General features: G+C 41.1%; 2 protein-coding genes across 5 annotated transcripts in view; both read right to left on the bottom strand.

The window, feature by feature from the left end:
• Positions 1–15925, bottom strand: part of GFM1 (G elongation factor mitochondrial 1) — a 38395-nt gene that overhangs the window by 22423 nt on the left and 47 nt on the right. The gene's annotated exons all lie outside the window — the stretch shown is intronic.
• On the bottom strand, positions 853–15746 carry MLF1 (myeloid leukemia factor 1). 4 transcript variants are annotated; one of them, XM_082057221.1, is made up of 8 exons: positions 15635–15746; positions 10853–11015; positions 7917–7961; positions 6051–6140; positions 5046–5174; positions 3797–3956; positions 3105–3237; positions 853–2609 (listed from the first exon to the last, which is right to left on the bottom strand). In XM_082057221.1, exons 1-8 carry the CDS (start codon positions 15679–15681, stop codon positions 2513–2515), a joined length of 864 nt encoding a protein of 287 aa, XP_081913347.1. In that variant the 5' UTR covers positions 15682–15746; the 3' UTR covers positions 853–2512. The 4 variants fall into 4 exon arrangements, with proteins under 4 accessions (XP_081913347.1, XP_081913348.1, XP_081913349.1 ...); XM_082057222.1 differs by having other exon boundaries at positions 6051–6137; XM_082057223.1 differs by lacking the exon at positions 7917–7961.

Below are 15925 nucleotides of genomic sequence, written 5' to 3'. Positions count from 1 at the left end.
CCCGTGTGAGGAAAGGCTGAGGGAGCTGGGGCTCTGGAGCTGGACAAGAGGACACTGAGGGGGGACTCATTCCTGGGGATCAATATGGAAAGGGGGAGTGTCAGGAGGATGGAGCCAGGCTCTTCTGGTGACAACCAGGTACAGGACAAGGGGCAATGGGTGCAAACTGGAACACAAGAGGTTCCACTTAAATATGAGAAGAAACTTCTTCATGGTGAGGGTGGCAGAGCCTGGCCCAGGCTGCCCAGGGGGCTGTGGAGTCTCCTTCTGTGCAGACATTCCAACCCGCCTGGACACCTTCCTGTGTAACCTCAGCTGGGTGTTCCTGCTCCATGGGGGGATTGCACTGGATGAGCTTTCCAGGGCCCTTCAACCCCTGACATTCTGTGATAACACACATTTCCAGTCACTGTTTCAATGGCACCAGCTTTTAACCCTTTACCTATGCCCCACAGCCCATGAAGTTTCTTTTCCTTTCCTTCCTCATACAGTCCTCCTCTTTCCAACTCCTGTGTCTAATTAGCAAACTTCAGCTGATGGTGAAAGATCATTGATTAAAATACTAATTGGACTCAGTCCCAAGCAATCCTTAGGGCAGGGGTGTCAAACTGTAACTGCTCATACATTTATACAGTCCTAAATTACATTCTGCCCTTTGAAGGCAAACGCAAGACTGGTGTGGCCCCCTGGTGAAAAGAAGTTGGACACCCCTGCCCCTTCCTTCTACCAACTTTTTTTTTTGGTGATAAATGCATGTTTTTTTTCTAGAAACTGAGGGGCTATTGGTGTCACATACAAGAATGTTTGAAAGCAGCACAACCTAAATGTGGTTTAGAGTAAGCCAAACAACCATAAATAATAAATAACTTTATTAAAGAATTACAGTTGATGTTTCTCTGTAGAACAATCTTTTGTGTTATATTTTAGAAGGTTGATTTACGTAACAAAGTCATCTGTACTGAGTATTAGCCTCTTTCTGCTATAATTTTATAAAACATAGCATGTCTGGGTTTATTGATTATGCATATATGTGTTGTGTTTATCTCAGTAAAACATAGATCAAAATATAAGCTGTCAGATGAATACTATTTTCTGTTAAATATCAGCATCTCTCAAATAAAAGATTTCTGAACTTACAACATGAAAAACTTTTCTGCTGTTTATTACTGGAAATTCAAGTGACATACCTGGAAAACACCTCCACAGCCTTATATATTAAATATATATTAAATTTAAAGGCTGTTTTAGCCAAGTATTACCTTATCAAGCCTATTCTATTTTATATTATAAATAGTGCCTTTTTTAAGGCTACACTATAATGTTTTAGCATTGAAATAGATGCTGTAGCGCTAATGCTGCAATGTTAGAGTCTACAGAAATTAAATTACACTACGACACAGGGATCAATTTGTGTAACAAAACTGCAAATGAATGTAAAACTTCTAACCCAAAGACCCTTCCTGTTCTCAGTCCCACAGTTGGATTTTCTCTAGAAAATCAGAACCTTTAACCAAACAACAACGTCCAGGGAGGTCAAGTGTTGGATTTAGGATCATTCTACAGCCACTAAAACAGGACACACAAAAAATACAAACACGTCATCCCAGCTGAGGGGGAAGTGGTGTAATCATTCATTATCCAGTTCACCTACTGCCTGCTCAACCAATTTCTCCCACATTTTTGTGATTAAGAACTAATAGTTAGAGCTGGGTTTGAGGACACAGTGGTATTATTACAGAATGATCAACAGCTACTACAGAGGATCTTTATGAGTTAAAAATAACAGGTCACCTCCAAAGGAAATACACGAAGGATCAGAAATACAAAAACTGACAGTCCAGGCACAGAAATTAAGAGATGCAAGCACAGCTTATGAACATGAGAATGCCAATTAACTAAAGTTTAATGTTTTTGTCATTTTAGCATTTCCTCTGACTTTTCTTCATGTTAAATCAACGTGAATCTGGGGATTCTACAACAATTTACAGTAAGATTTTAGAGGGAGATACAGATAGTGGGTATAGTGTATTCAAATTACTATTAATTGCTGTTGTCACCTAGAAAATTAATAATTATTTCAGCCACACAAAATGAGATAATTTACTTTCTGTGCAAGTCATAGAGCGTGGGGAAAAGTAGCTGCATTATCAGGCTTTATCAGGCTTAATAAAAAGTCTGAGATTGGTGCGGTTGTAGCAGAAAACTCTTACAAATCAGGGCATTTCTAAAGAAAAAAAAATAGAATTAGTGATAATCCATTAAAGTGCTTTTAAGTAGAAAGTTGTTGGGTTTTTAAGTTTACTGAAACTAGACTGGTTAACCAAGGATCTGGAGTTTTAAAGAACATTTAAAGAACAGTCAGTTGTCAAAGGATGGGAGTAGCAAGGCACGCTAATACTTCAACAAAAAACAGAGATTGGTCAGATATACGTGTATACATATATGAACATAAGCAACACAGCACCATTATCTTCTCTGAAGAAACTCCATTCAAATGGAGAATGGAAACCGTTTATTTTTTGCTGCTTTTGATGGGGACGTGTGTTCCTCTCACACTGAGATTCTCCGGAGAAGCTCTGTGCTCCCTGGAAGCCGCAAGCGGTTTCTCTCTGAAACAAAAAACAACAATCACAACAGCCCTATGATGTGGGGGGGAGAGAATATACATTTTGTTAGTTCCTTATGTGGAGGTATAGTTGTGGTAGTGCTAACACAGATTTGCCTCTCCCTCCAAAGCTATTTCTATTGTTACCACCGTAGAGGATTAAACCTTAACGCAAAGAACCCGGTTTAATGAGTGTGGGGACGCCTACAACATTTGGACATCATTGAGCTAAGATCAGTGGCTTATTTCTCTAGAAAATACACTCACCGTTGTCATTAAGAAATTTTCAAAGTCAAAAAAATCACTAAATTTCTTCAAAATTTAGTTAACAAAATCCCGCCTTACCCTGTTTATTGTGGCACCGTAAGAAAAGGAGGAATAAAATGCCATTTCTCCTCAGATTGCCAGTAAACACTGTTTGTTCATAACCAGATTGCTTTATAATTGAATTCTCCTTCTCTTGCGAGTATTTCCATATTCTGGTAGGAAACTACTTTACCTTTTTGACCCATCCTCCTTGGGTATGTGATGAATACTTCTGTACTTTGGAGCTTCCAAATTGCACCTAGTTCTGGATGGTCTGAACTTCATAATCTCTTTCTGCCACTCTTCATCAAAGGTCTGGGCCTCAGCTGAAACACAGTTACAGTTTATTTTTAATAAATTCAAATAAGATAGGAAAAAACCCCACATGTCATGGAAATTAGAGGGTTTTTTTGAACTTGTGGTCCCTGATTCTCCACATTGCCTGCAAACTATTTCCAGGGGATCTGGAAAAGACAAGTCAGTTTACTGAGAGCAGGAGGATAAAACTAAAAACCTCAAAGTCACTGTGTCGTAAAAGTATATGCACATTTTAACCACGCATCTCTTAAATATGTATTTTATATTAGCCACAAACATGCAGCAAACGGGAAAAGTCTCTTAAAAGTTTGCTTGAAACCATAATTAAAATTAGCTTCAAATACGAGCAGCTGCTGTCCAAGCAAACAGTACCCACTGCATGACAACACATTTTCAAATCTAACTGGTTACTTTAAGTTGTTTGAATTTATATCAACAAGGGAAATTTTATTTGAAGACTTCCCACTTTGTGGAAAACAGCCCCTTTCAAAAGGCCTCAAGCCGGAACTTCAAAAATTGGTGCGTGAAACACTGTGAAGCCCATCAGAGTTGCACAGAAGGACATACTTTCATCCAAGTTGATGAACTCTTGGTTCAGTTCTTCATCACCAGTCTTGCTGTTCTTCGATTTTTTAATGACATGGGCCCGATCGTGAATGTGATGGCCAATAGCCATTTTTTCCAGTCCGCTTTCGGAATCTTTAAGTGCTTTTCTTGTCTCCTTAACCTGTGCAAAAAATGAAAATAATTATCCTTCCAACTACAAAAAGTTGTTAAAGTAATTAAAAAAAAAAATCAAACTTTCTTCCCCAAGGTTTTTATATATTTCTTCTGAAAAAGTTTGTTTTTTTCAGGCTTTTCCAAGAGTCTCATTTACTGCGTTGGCTGAAAATACACCCAAGCAGCACAGATCAAGTCTATTTTCTTTTTGCCAACAGACAGGAAGATTAAACGAGGACACCTGGAGCTTCTTAAGTAACATACATGTTGTACATTAACTGTTGCGTAAAAAAAAGCCTCATCTAAATATACTACATGCAGACAAGTCTTCAGCCTTCTCCTTCACAAGAACGAGTAACAGCCAATGCCAATATTCTCAGCACCAAGGGACAACTAATTACGAGGTTGTCATGTTGACCGGCTTGAAACCCCGGCAACCACTTATCACATTGTTCACAGGGATATTATTAGAACCTTTTTGATAACCGAGTGTCTGCTCGAGCTCGAACGTATCCCACAGCCAATCGCGCTCGGCGGCCTTTACTTCATGAACCTTGCTGCAGGGTTCAAATTCAAATTCAAATTTCTTAGCAGAATTAGATGCAACAGCTGCAAGGAAGCCGATGAAAGGGCATCTTCAGCTGGTAAGTTACGTAAGGATTTCAAAGTGCCTGAGTCAAGGGCATGATTTGAAGCCATGTTTTGCATAAATAGACCGTCTCTTGCTATCTTGTACATTTAAAATTCTGCCTAAAATATAAAACGAGGATTCATTATAGCAAAGAGAAAGATGTAGGAGACCGCCCTGAAGAATCAGCTGTTCTGGCACTCCATTTTTCCAGTCGATAGGCATACAATTTATTTAGATGTATACTTAGAAGCGTACCAATTACAAGGAAGAAAACAGCACCTTAGCTTAAGAAGCCTTTAATATAGAGCAATATTTAAACAGACATATATTTTTCTAAATTAGAAGAGTAACTGACTCCAGTCAAAAGAACCTGAAGGGAACTGTGGTTTGGCAGAGATGAACTCTACTCTCTAGAGAGTCCGATAATTACACATCACCTTCCTGCTGCATCTCAGGACTACTTACGCCTCCCGGCGCGGTGCGTGTCTGAGCCGAAGCCTGGAAGACTTTAGGTGGTTCATCCCCCACTTTGGAGTACGTCATCACGGAGGAGGAGCTGAACGTGTGGGCGTCTGGATGGATGGACAGGTCATCCTACAAGCAATGTAAACTTTTATTAATAGAAGTTAAAACTTGTGGATAATAGGTTCTTCTTACAGTATGAAAAAGAATGAATACCCCTCCGAAAAACGACACCTCAGTCCTGGCACCACAAAACGTGGCCTGTTGGGAAGACACCTTGGCCTTTGGTGTCTCCCCAGCCCAGGAAACACAACAACAAAGCATTGACAGCAATAAGCAACTCTGCTCCAACGCTTGCCCTGGCATAGTTTAGTGATGAAGATACAACCTAGAGCATCAGTCTTGCCACATCCAGCAGATAACAAGGTGTGTGCAGAGTTTGGGTGAAATAGGACTTGAGCAACAATGGTTACAAGCCATTTTACAAGCTCAGTAAAACACAGTAAATACACCCAGCAACACCTAATAGATACCGGTGTTATCTTCAAAGGCTGCAAAGAAAGACACAGTGCTGAAAATATAATCAGAGACAAGTCTATGTGCAGGGTGGCTTTTAGGTGTTTGAGGTTTTGTGGGGTAAGTGGCCAGTAACAATTTAAACTGCTCCTTCACTTGAGCTGTCAGCTCTGGCAAGAGCCAGAGACCAGATAACTTCGAGCAGTTCTAACCCCTAGAGAATCAAGCACACATTTAATGTGCTGTTATTAGCAAATAATCAGTGACTGCATAGAGAACTATCACCGCAATATCAGCTGGGGAAGAAAACAAACCCAAAACAAAGCCAAGCAAACAAAAAACCCAACAAAACAAAACAGAAGAACAAACCCACCCCAATTTCCTGCTCAAGACTAGTAACCTTTTTCTTAGCAAGACATTCTGAGTAATATTTTTAAACACCTGTTATTCTCCAATACAATTAATTAAAAGAAAACCAAACCAACAACTTACAAATTTCCTTTGCATCTCCAGCATGCTGTTCCTCATATTGGACATCATCCTGTCCATTGCAAAAAAAGGGTCTCCAAAATCTGCATCCTGCTAAAAGAAAAGGCACTGAAATTAAAGCAAAGTCCTCTAATTCTTCAAGTTCTGAAGTAGTTTTGTTTTCTTCTTCATGCAGTTTTTAATGCAAATCAGACCATCACGAAGGTTTTCACAGACTGCAATCCACAGACACAGGCAAGCCAAAATGCATCTTTTCTAATGAAAAAAGATCGAAATCTAGTACGGGGAGCTTGATTGTTAAGCTGGAGATACTGGAAAGACAGAAGCAAAGGACTTGATGCTCAAATGCCGAAATAAGTTTACATTGTGGCCAATTTACAAGAATTATTTTCATTTACCTTCTAACTTAACTAGCTTCTGCTTTAAGAACTACTATATGACCTTCAATAGATTATTATCTCTATTATCTAAATGCCTTAATGCATATGGAACAACAAGAAAAATGTGGCCCAGCAGACACAGCTGTTCCTTCACAGTAATAACGCACATTACTCATAAAAGGGCAGCGTGAAAAATAAAAAGAGAACTTTAACGTGGTATTTTAATGGCAGCTTAATTACCTGATGCTATAGATGCACTCAGCATTCATTTTTTAATTGTTCCATGAAAGCAGAATATCCAGTGTTGCACAAAGATAATAAGACAGGTTTAGATGCACAGAATTTAATTAGTAGGCTCTGTAGCTAATGGCATGTACTGACCACACTGATGAAATCTCCCTTTGGAAGGAAAAAACCCCAAAAAATAGAGACAGAAAGTAAGGACAGAGTGGGCTCTGCCCAGTGACCATCTGGGAAGCCAGCAATACCGTCCCAAACGAGCATCCATCCGAGCAGGTGGCGATAAAGATGATTCTCACCCTCCCTTTCCTCTCCTACTGTGAACTTTTCCTTGGCACCTTCCATTTGTTTCTTGAGTAGCAAGAAATCTGAATCTTCAAGAGCTACCGAAACCTCTGGGCAATAATTATAGACAAATTAGGGCCAGAAAACTGCCTTCTACAGTTAAAAATGACATGACATGGTAATCAGCTGTACTATGGAGTTACATGCCATAGATCAGGGGCTAGGGGAGTAAAAGCCACAGCCTGCGTAGTTAATTGCAGACAAACTCTGATTAGCTAATACACTTTTTGCACACAGCAAGTTGCCAATTTGTGCCTCTGGAAGATATAATTAAACAAGTAATACCTTCAGATCTGAAAATTCAAAGACCCATGCTTATTTTTATCTGCTCTGCGAGAGCCACCCTCCAAGCTGCTGGTTTTCAGTCTGAGGACTCTAAAGCATCCCAAAGGAAGGAAAATGCTCCACGAGGGTCATGGCAATAAACTTGGTTTTGCTCAGGTACTTTTTACAGATCATGACCAGATATTCCAGACCCCCAAACTCCAGCTGGACACCACTCCAAGCCCCATTCCATGGGCAATGCTCTCAGCTGTGACCAGCACTACGACCTTGTCGGCATCGCGCCCACAAACACCCCAAAGCGCTGGTGTCTGTCTGCAGGCAGCACTTGGTGTCTGGAGTCTCTATCCAGGGATTATTCAACTTATATCCATCACAGATCACGCACCAACAGATACATCACCAAGCAGAACAGCCAGCTGCTAAGCAGTAACTTTTCCAATCATGCTATCAGCATATTTAGTCTACCCCAGCATTTCCTTTTAATAAGGAAAAATTGATCTTGAATTATATTGTTCCATGTATCTAAACACCAACAAAAGCAGCTTGCAAGCACATTGTCCATGCTTTAGTTATGCAGACAGTGTCCACACACAAGGATTCTTGCTCCTGGGATACCAACCAGTCTCCCAAAGCCTGCAAAGGGCATGAGGGAGCAGCTCGTTGCCTGCAAGAAAAAGGAGCAGCGACTTTTAGTCATTATACCTGTTATCAGACACAGCAGAAGTAACTTCCATAGCACTTCCATATGCAGCAAGTGATGCTAAACACTTCTGATCAAATAAAAACACTCACGAGGACCCTGATAATTCATAGTGTGCTAGGACAATGTAATACAGAGTAGTCTCATAATATATAAAATATATTAATGATATTGGAAAGCAACAGCTGTCACCACATTTAATAAGTTATATTTATATGTATGTACTAGAAGCACTTCAAGCTACAAGCTGAGAAACGTTTGTGTAGCATAGTAACCTTTGTACTAAAATGAGTTAAAACTGGCACATGCTTCAGAGATCACCCACTTCTCCGAAAACACTTCAAATCACAAATCAATAGTCACTTTAATGAATATTTATGCAACTGAATTTCAGAGGGCTGGCAAACAATTTTAGAGCTTGAAAAATGAAGTGATGCAGCTGACCTGTCCACAAGCACCCTTTATGTATTACAAGAGATTAATGTAAATATAAAAGATATTTCTGTAAAATATCCATACATCCCTCACGATAAACAAAATTAAGTCTAACTTGTCAGCACTTTCAAAGGTCACTGCAAAGAAATTCCGGGTAAATCTATCATCATACACAGAACCACCCGAAGACAAATCCCCCAGGAGCAAATTATATTCTTCTGCAGTTGTATAAATAGATGTAGCTATAAACACCGGCAAATACAGTTCCTGTTTGACCAGCTGATACTGAATATCCCTATATGACAGGGCAACGAGATGCTGGAAAACAAATTGATGTTTCCAGGAAACTAAGACTGGAGAGTTATATAAAAACCTGCCTAAAGAAAGACTGGCCAGAAGTACCAATCACTTTACAGTAATTTTCAGTAAAAAAAGGAAGAAATTAGCCAATTCTTGAATACCTTCATGAACCCTTTCAGATTGCACTTCTGGCTAATATGTACTGACAGAAAATGGTATTATATTTTTTCAATATATATCAAATGCAAAGGGATATCCTCAGAAATAAAGTTGCTAATCATTAACAAAATATAAACACCGTTTCTTAACACACACTGAAGACTGTTAAATAGTCACCCAATATATAGCGCAATCAGATACCCAAACAAAACTTAATGACAGCATCTTTTAAGATGTTTTACCCCATTTCTCCTGCTCATACCCTTTCCTTCTTCCCTCCCTCCAAAAGCCTAAAAACTGACACCGCGAACCTGCTTCAGAAAGGAAAAGCAGTTTCAATCTGAATGCCATATTGATGCACGTTGAGTTGGTGCAACAAATTTTGTTCCTCGCAAAGGACTTCTAGGCATTCCACAGTTTACTTAGACAATTATGATCTCAGTAATCAGTATGGGCAATTTTAACAGTGTATTTTACATGGTAGTAAAGATTTCCATCTTTCCCTACATAAAGAACTAATTATTTAAGGTGTCTGAATAATTTCTGGTGGGAAACCAGTCAAAGCAGTTTGAGGCTACAAGAAGGCTCAAGTAATGGGCGCGAGTCTTGTGTGACATCTGACAGCTCTCAGGTGAAACATGAGGAACATCAAAAGATACTGGCAAGATTTTAGCAGGTGCGGAATTCTTTTGTGCTTATCAAAATAACACAGCGCACTTGCACCTTTAACTGCTTTCTGTAACCACAGATAAAGGTTTTCTGTGTCTATCGTTTATCCCTCACTGCCAAGAACAAGCGATGCAAACCCCTAAGCTACTAGGGTAAGGCTTAATAGATTGTTTTTCTAAAGGAAAAAAGTCCGATCTGGGTGTAGGCAGCTACTGAAGCCAGGCCTAAGAATCTACTGCAGCAGATCATGCCCTAATTAGAACCAGCAGCATCTATATTTGAAACTAACTGGCAACATATGAGCACAGAGGAAAGAATCTGACAGTTACCCTTTTGACTTGTAGGTGCTAGTCTGTGTTTCAGCCATGTTTATTAAGCTCTGACTATCTAGGTTTGAACAACCCCCATCAAATCTGGCTGAGTTCCACACGCCCTTGTCATCTGTCTTGTCTTCCAACTGGTTTTTAAAAATCAGGTGTGATTCATTAAAGTCAGAGATCACTCAGCTGCAAAATATTTAGCCTGGCAGAGGGAAACAACCAACTTCAAACGTATATCCTTTCTAAATACAGCAATTAGATAAGGTTTAGCTACAGAAGCATAAGATATAATTGTCCCGCATGCCCAGGGAGTCATATAGATACTTCATGTAAAACATAGGTCACTGCCAACTTCTCAGTTTCAGGTTGTAATTCACAGAAATACCAGGTTTCGTACCAATTTTCCTGATCTTTAATCCTTACACTGTTATATCAAGAAGAAACATTAAGAATCAGACCCAATACAGAATGTGAAGCTTTTATTCACAGTTGCAAAGTTGAAAGAGGGTTTGAAATGTCTGTGTAGATACTATTTAGGTGGCTGAAACACAGGTTTGTGTTAAGTCAAACTAACATAAACTAAACACAAGACACTAAAGTGCAGAGTGAAGGCACAAACATCCCAAAGTACCTTTTCAAGTAAGCGAAAAAGGAAGCGTTCAGAGAAGGCTCTGTCATTTGGCTTAGTTTATTTCATTAAATATTGTATATTCGATGTTCAATAACATACAGACTTGTCACCAGCCCTAACACAAGTTTGTCAGTGTTAAGTAATAGGCCATTAAGGAACCAAGAGAGAGATTATGCACATTTTACTCAGCAACAGAACCATTTGGCCAAGGCTGCAATAGCTGAGCCAGGCCTTGGTTTCCACTGGACCAAATTTAACAGACATGGAAATGGGAAGCCAACTATATTACCAGTAAATGTAAATTCCACGTAGCAATCCTTGGAGATTAAGAAAATACTTACTCTGCGATTTCCTCTTCGAGCAACCTGAGAGTCCTGGCGCGCTCTTCGATCTCCTGTTCTCTCCCCACCATCTGTTATGCTGAGAAATGGATCTCGGCCAAAAGGATCAGAAAAGCTTCTCATCATCTGCCGCATGTACTCATGGTGTGCAGCAAAAGGATCGCTGAAAAAGAGACATTTCGCATAGAAGGTCATTGGAGTTTATTCCAAGCTATGTAAAATGGCTCCGAAATTTTTGAAACTCAGTTTTTTAAATCATTCCATATGGTTCTTTATTATTAAAATTCTTTATGTTAATAGGACCCAACTGGGCCGTCTCCTGTTCCTCCCAAACTCTCATTTCTTTCACTTCTCTTCTACCTCTCAGGTTGGTTGGGTGTTTTAGTTCTTTTGTCTTCTCCTTGCTCTCCTGCACTCTTGGGTGTCCGTGTTGCTTCTTCTCCTCCCTCATATTCTCCAAAACTATTTCATCCTTTGCAGCCATCTTCCCAGCCTATGTTTGCTATCTTCCCGGAACTAGAAAACCTACATGACCTACATTTTATTCATCACCACATCTACCTCCAACCCCTGATATTAAAATATTTTTCCCCGCCCTCCCCTTTTTTCACTTTCATCTTCCAAAGCTTAGCACAGAACCACTCACTGAACTCATCATGTCCTACTGGATTTCCTACCCTCACCCCTCAAATGGGCTGCTCCCATTCTACTTGCCATCCTCCTTGATGCACATGCTCAAAAATGTATACTAGCCTCTAAATTCAAGCCAGCTCCATCTCCTTTAGTCACCCACTATTGCACCTTTGCCTTCCCTTTCCTCCCCCTCCACAAATCAAGTTCTTGCATCCCTTTGCTTAGGAAGAAAGACTTACTGGCTTTTTGCTTCCCTGTTAGTTTTCCCCCTTTTCTCTCTTATCTCTAAATACTCAAGCTACAGAACCCCACCAGTAATCCCAAAGCTTGCCTTGCAGCTAGAACATGAAGTTGCTCTCCATTTATGCTCAACTCTTGGCATTCTCTAATTGGGACAGGAACTTCATATTTTTAACCAAGGCCAAAAGAGGAGCAAAACATGATTTTGCCAGAAGCACAATATATGATCAGTACTGTTGCCTGTGGTCTACGGCTACAAATTATTACTTCATACAAAAAACATGCTTCATTTCCTCCCTTCACCTCCAGTCTCATTTTTCCCTTTGCTATTCCACTGAAAGGCACTTTATTAGGCTTGATCATTGCCCAGGTATGTTTACATAGGTGCAATAACACCTCATCTTCCTTCCAAGCAATGTCCCAACATTCCCCAGACACCTCCTGCCCTCGTTGTCCCCAGGACACCACAACCCTGCCCATCACATCTCATGCCTCCATGCAGAAAAGCTCCAGGCTCTTCCTGACTTTTGCAACACCGGATCCTCTCTTGAAACTCTTCCCAAACCTTTCTCTCTCTCCACCCCTTACCGCCAGTCCCATGAAAACCAGTTTTCACACCACGTGGCCACTTTGATCTCTTTGCTTTGTACTCCTTTCTTGTGCCAAAGTTACATTTATTAATTTTTCTTTTAAGTGAAAAAGAAATAAGGTTACAAACCTAATGCTGGATTATTTCCCAAACAAGATTTTTTAACATAACAATATCCCTTTAAGCTACACACATACTTCACTCTCTCCAGTGCAACCAGACTGTTATAGTTCAGAATTAGTTAGACCATTGTCGTTAAGCAGACCCTAATCTACCCCACTCACATGACTGCTGGCTTTCATTTCAGTCCTAACGCGATAAGCAGCTCCCACACAGCAAGTGTCCCCTTGCTTTTCACAGGATGAAGAACAGATGGAAAAAGTCACTGCACGAGCCAAGCTGAAGAAAGCACAAACACTACCACAGCGTATTCTTCCATCAAATCTATTTTGACACCAAACTTCTGATAGGTTTGGTTATAAAAACACAAATAAACATGAAGTGTGTTCCACCAGTAATTTATGGATAACAAAGTTTTTCCCCAGCCCCTTCCAGTACAAAGTAAGCAGGACACTCATAAGTTACCTATAACACATCATAAACAAAACAAGATTTCATAGATTTAATGCAGATCAGAAAAAGTGGTTGAATTTAGTGTGCATAACATGCTGTAATAGATCTCACCTGACATAAAATAATGCTTCATCCCTTGTGAAATTGGTTTTTTTTTTTGCCTTATTTCAATTTCTTTGGCAACTCCTCTTGGCCATTCACCCTCCACTACACCCATTTAATACACTCATACCTGTGTCTAAAACTGTGGGTTGTTTTTGTTTTAAAAAATGAAAGGTTTATGAAACAATTTTAAAAGACTAGCTTCTTATAACATTATGAGAGACAGGGAAGTAAGATATATACTGTGGATTGCCAGATTTAGGAACAGAAGTGAGGCCTCCCCATTCCCTAGGGACATTTCAGAGAGCCATTCAGAACATGATCTAGTGCTGTCAAGCCTCAAAAGAAATACCACAATTTTGGTATGCGCTAAAACAGGGGAAAAACAATGGAAAGTGATCACAGAACCTGCCCAGAATACAAGGGGTCCAGGGAACTAAACCTACTGCCTTGATGGCTCTGATGACTGAAACTCAAATCATAGCTACAAAAGGAGCAGGTCACTCTTACAAAATATATGTATATGTATGTAAAACAAGTAAAAGTCTCTCCAGTAAAGACGCAAGACCCTAAGCCCTTTGCTCAAATCACAGATTTTATAGGATGGCAACAGGTGGAGAGAGCACCTAGTTTAGTTTAAGTAAGTACCATTGATCACACCTGACTTAAAAATCTCACCTTCTTTAAGGGGGGAAGATCCTTTCGATGACACAGCCATGACTGCTGCACATCATCATACCATAAAAGTGATGGGGATAACGAAATGAGGTTCCATAAGGGGTTTACGCACAGAATTTATGCCCTTCGCATGTTAAGCACCAGAACTTCATTTTTCAAAATCAAGTTCTGAATGGAGTTTCGGCTGAAACCCTTCCCAGAGTGCTACAGTAAAGGTATAACGTTACTCCTTACTTCAGTGTATGTTTCTGGTCGGTTGAAAATCAGTGGCCTATAACAATACATGCAGTTCATTATTTTTGAAAACAGTACTTCATAACAAACGCGCCTTTTTTATTTTAAATTAGGAAGTTATGTAAGCCTGAGGTTGCGAAATCACACTGGAGATAACACCTGGAACAAGGAAAGAAATAAATCTGTGGATTGGTGCATTAATACCAGAAGCCAAGTACGCTTGGCAGCAGAGACACAGCTTGTGCACCTGTCCAGGCTGTTCGGGGTGAACCTCGGCTGCCCACACACCCAGGCACTATTCCCAGTTCAGCAGCCAAAATCTCTCCTTGTGAAGCAACAGAAGCTTATTATTACACTATTTTGGAAGCTAATCTTATCTGAAGTAATAAGCTGATTTCCTTAACTATATGCAAAACAGATTTACAAGGCCAATGCCGAGAAAATTAATCTCAGTATCAGTCTCATCTCTTTCACACACACTCCTTTCCTCTCTCTTCTGCAATCTCCTTTTCCCTATGATTTTAAACTGCATCAGTGCCTACAATAAACATGAATAAAAGGAAAGCAACTGGTATCTCAAAAACACGCTACAAATTACTACAAACAAGACTTAATTTCCATTATTATTTTAATTTTATGCAGAAGATTTGATTAGCGAAGTTTTCTGCACAGTATATCCTGCGTATTCCTAAAAACCGAGCGTACTAACCCATCCTGCACAGCTTTAGAAACTCTCCCAGCACCGGGAAGAAGCTTTTGCAGCAGATTCTCCTTTAAGAGGTAGGAACTCAGCCTCAGCTGGAATATCCTGTAACTAAGAGATACAGTCAACAAACCCACATCACAAGGCCCCATGCGTTACCCTTCCTCACCCACACTGCCCCTTATCTTTGCTTGTAATTAAGCTCCACACAGTAAGTACCGCACCTTTAGAAAAACTAAGAGTTCTCCAATCCCACTTCAGTTCCTGACAAAGCTCATAAACTGGGGCCAGAATTGATACTTCAGCAGTTTTGGGGGAGCATTTGCACAACATGCTATTTAGATGTAGGTTCAAGTGGTAAAAGATTCCCACGGGAAATAAATTTGAACACATGGACGTGCTCTACCCCGAGCACCATCACTGTGCTCAGGGTATAGAAACCAAAACCCCACATTTGCTGAGCTAAAGCATCAATATCCACTCGGGAAAGGAGAACAAGGAGACAGAGAGCTTGCCTTTGCTGCTCTCACACAAGGTTTTAATGCACGAACACCTGGTGGTGTCTTTAGGGGATGTATCGACAACAGGAGCTCAGAAACAATCTACAGAAAAAAATTTAAAAAAAAGCAAAAAACCCACACCAAACAGAAAAGCTAAAACATCCGGCACCTGCCCACTTTTTAAAGAAACTGAAGGAAAAACAAAATCAAGCAACACAAACCAACAGAGATGTAGATTTCTCATTCGATGTCACAATGAAATTAGCATTACGTTCTTCACGGTGCTATGAGAGTAAAAACCGCAGGCGTTACTGAGGAGGGGAGTAAGAGACAAGACCCTGGTATTTAAAATGACCGGTAACAATGTAAACCCCGACATTTGTTTGGGGTAACCGGAGGAGTGGGGCTGTGACCCCACCGCCCGTTACCCCTCACAGACCCGCGTCCCCCGCGCCCACAGGCGGCGTTCCCCCCGACCCCTCACCCCGACCCAGCAGAGGCCGCCGGCCCGGCCCGGCCCGTGCCCTCACCGGAAGAACGGATCCTCCTCGAAGCAGCGGCCCAGACCCCCGAACATGGCTGCAGCTCCCGCCGGTCTGAGCCCCGCCGGCCCCGCCAGCCCCTCACGGCGGCGCCCGCCGCCCCACGTGACACCTCCCGGCGCTGCCATTGGCCGCGGCGAGCAGGGCGGGGCTGCCCGCGCGCCGCCGTTGCCGTGGCAACCGGCAGCACCGCGCTTTCCCGCTCCAGAACGTTCGCGGCCCGCGGGGAGCGGCGATCGGCCCGCGGGGGGAGCCCCGTACTGCCCCCGGGCTCCCGCT

Source organism: Streptopelia decaocto (genome assembly GCF_964273445.1).
Source record: "Streptopelia decaocto genome assembly, chromosome: 6".
NCBI classification, from domain to species: domain Eukaryota; kingdom Metazoa; phylum Chordata; class Aves; order Columbiformes; family Columbidae; genus Streptopelia; species Streptopelia decaocto.
The sequence above is the reverse complement of the archived record's forward strand: the minus strand, read 5'-3'. Positions and strand labels throughout refer to the sequence as shown.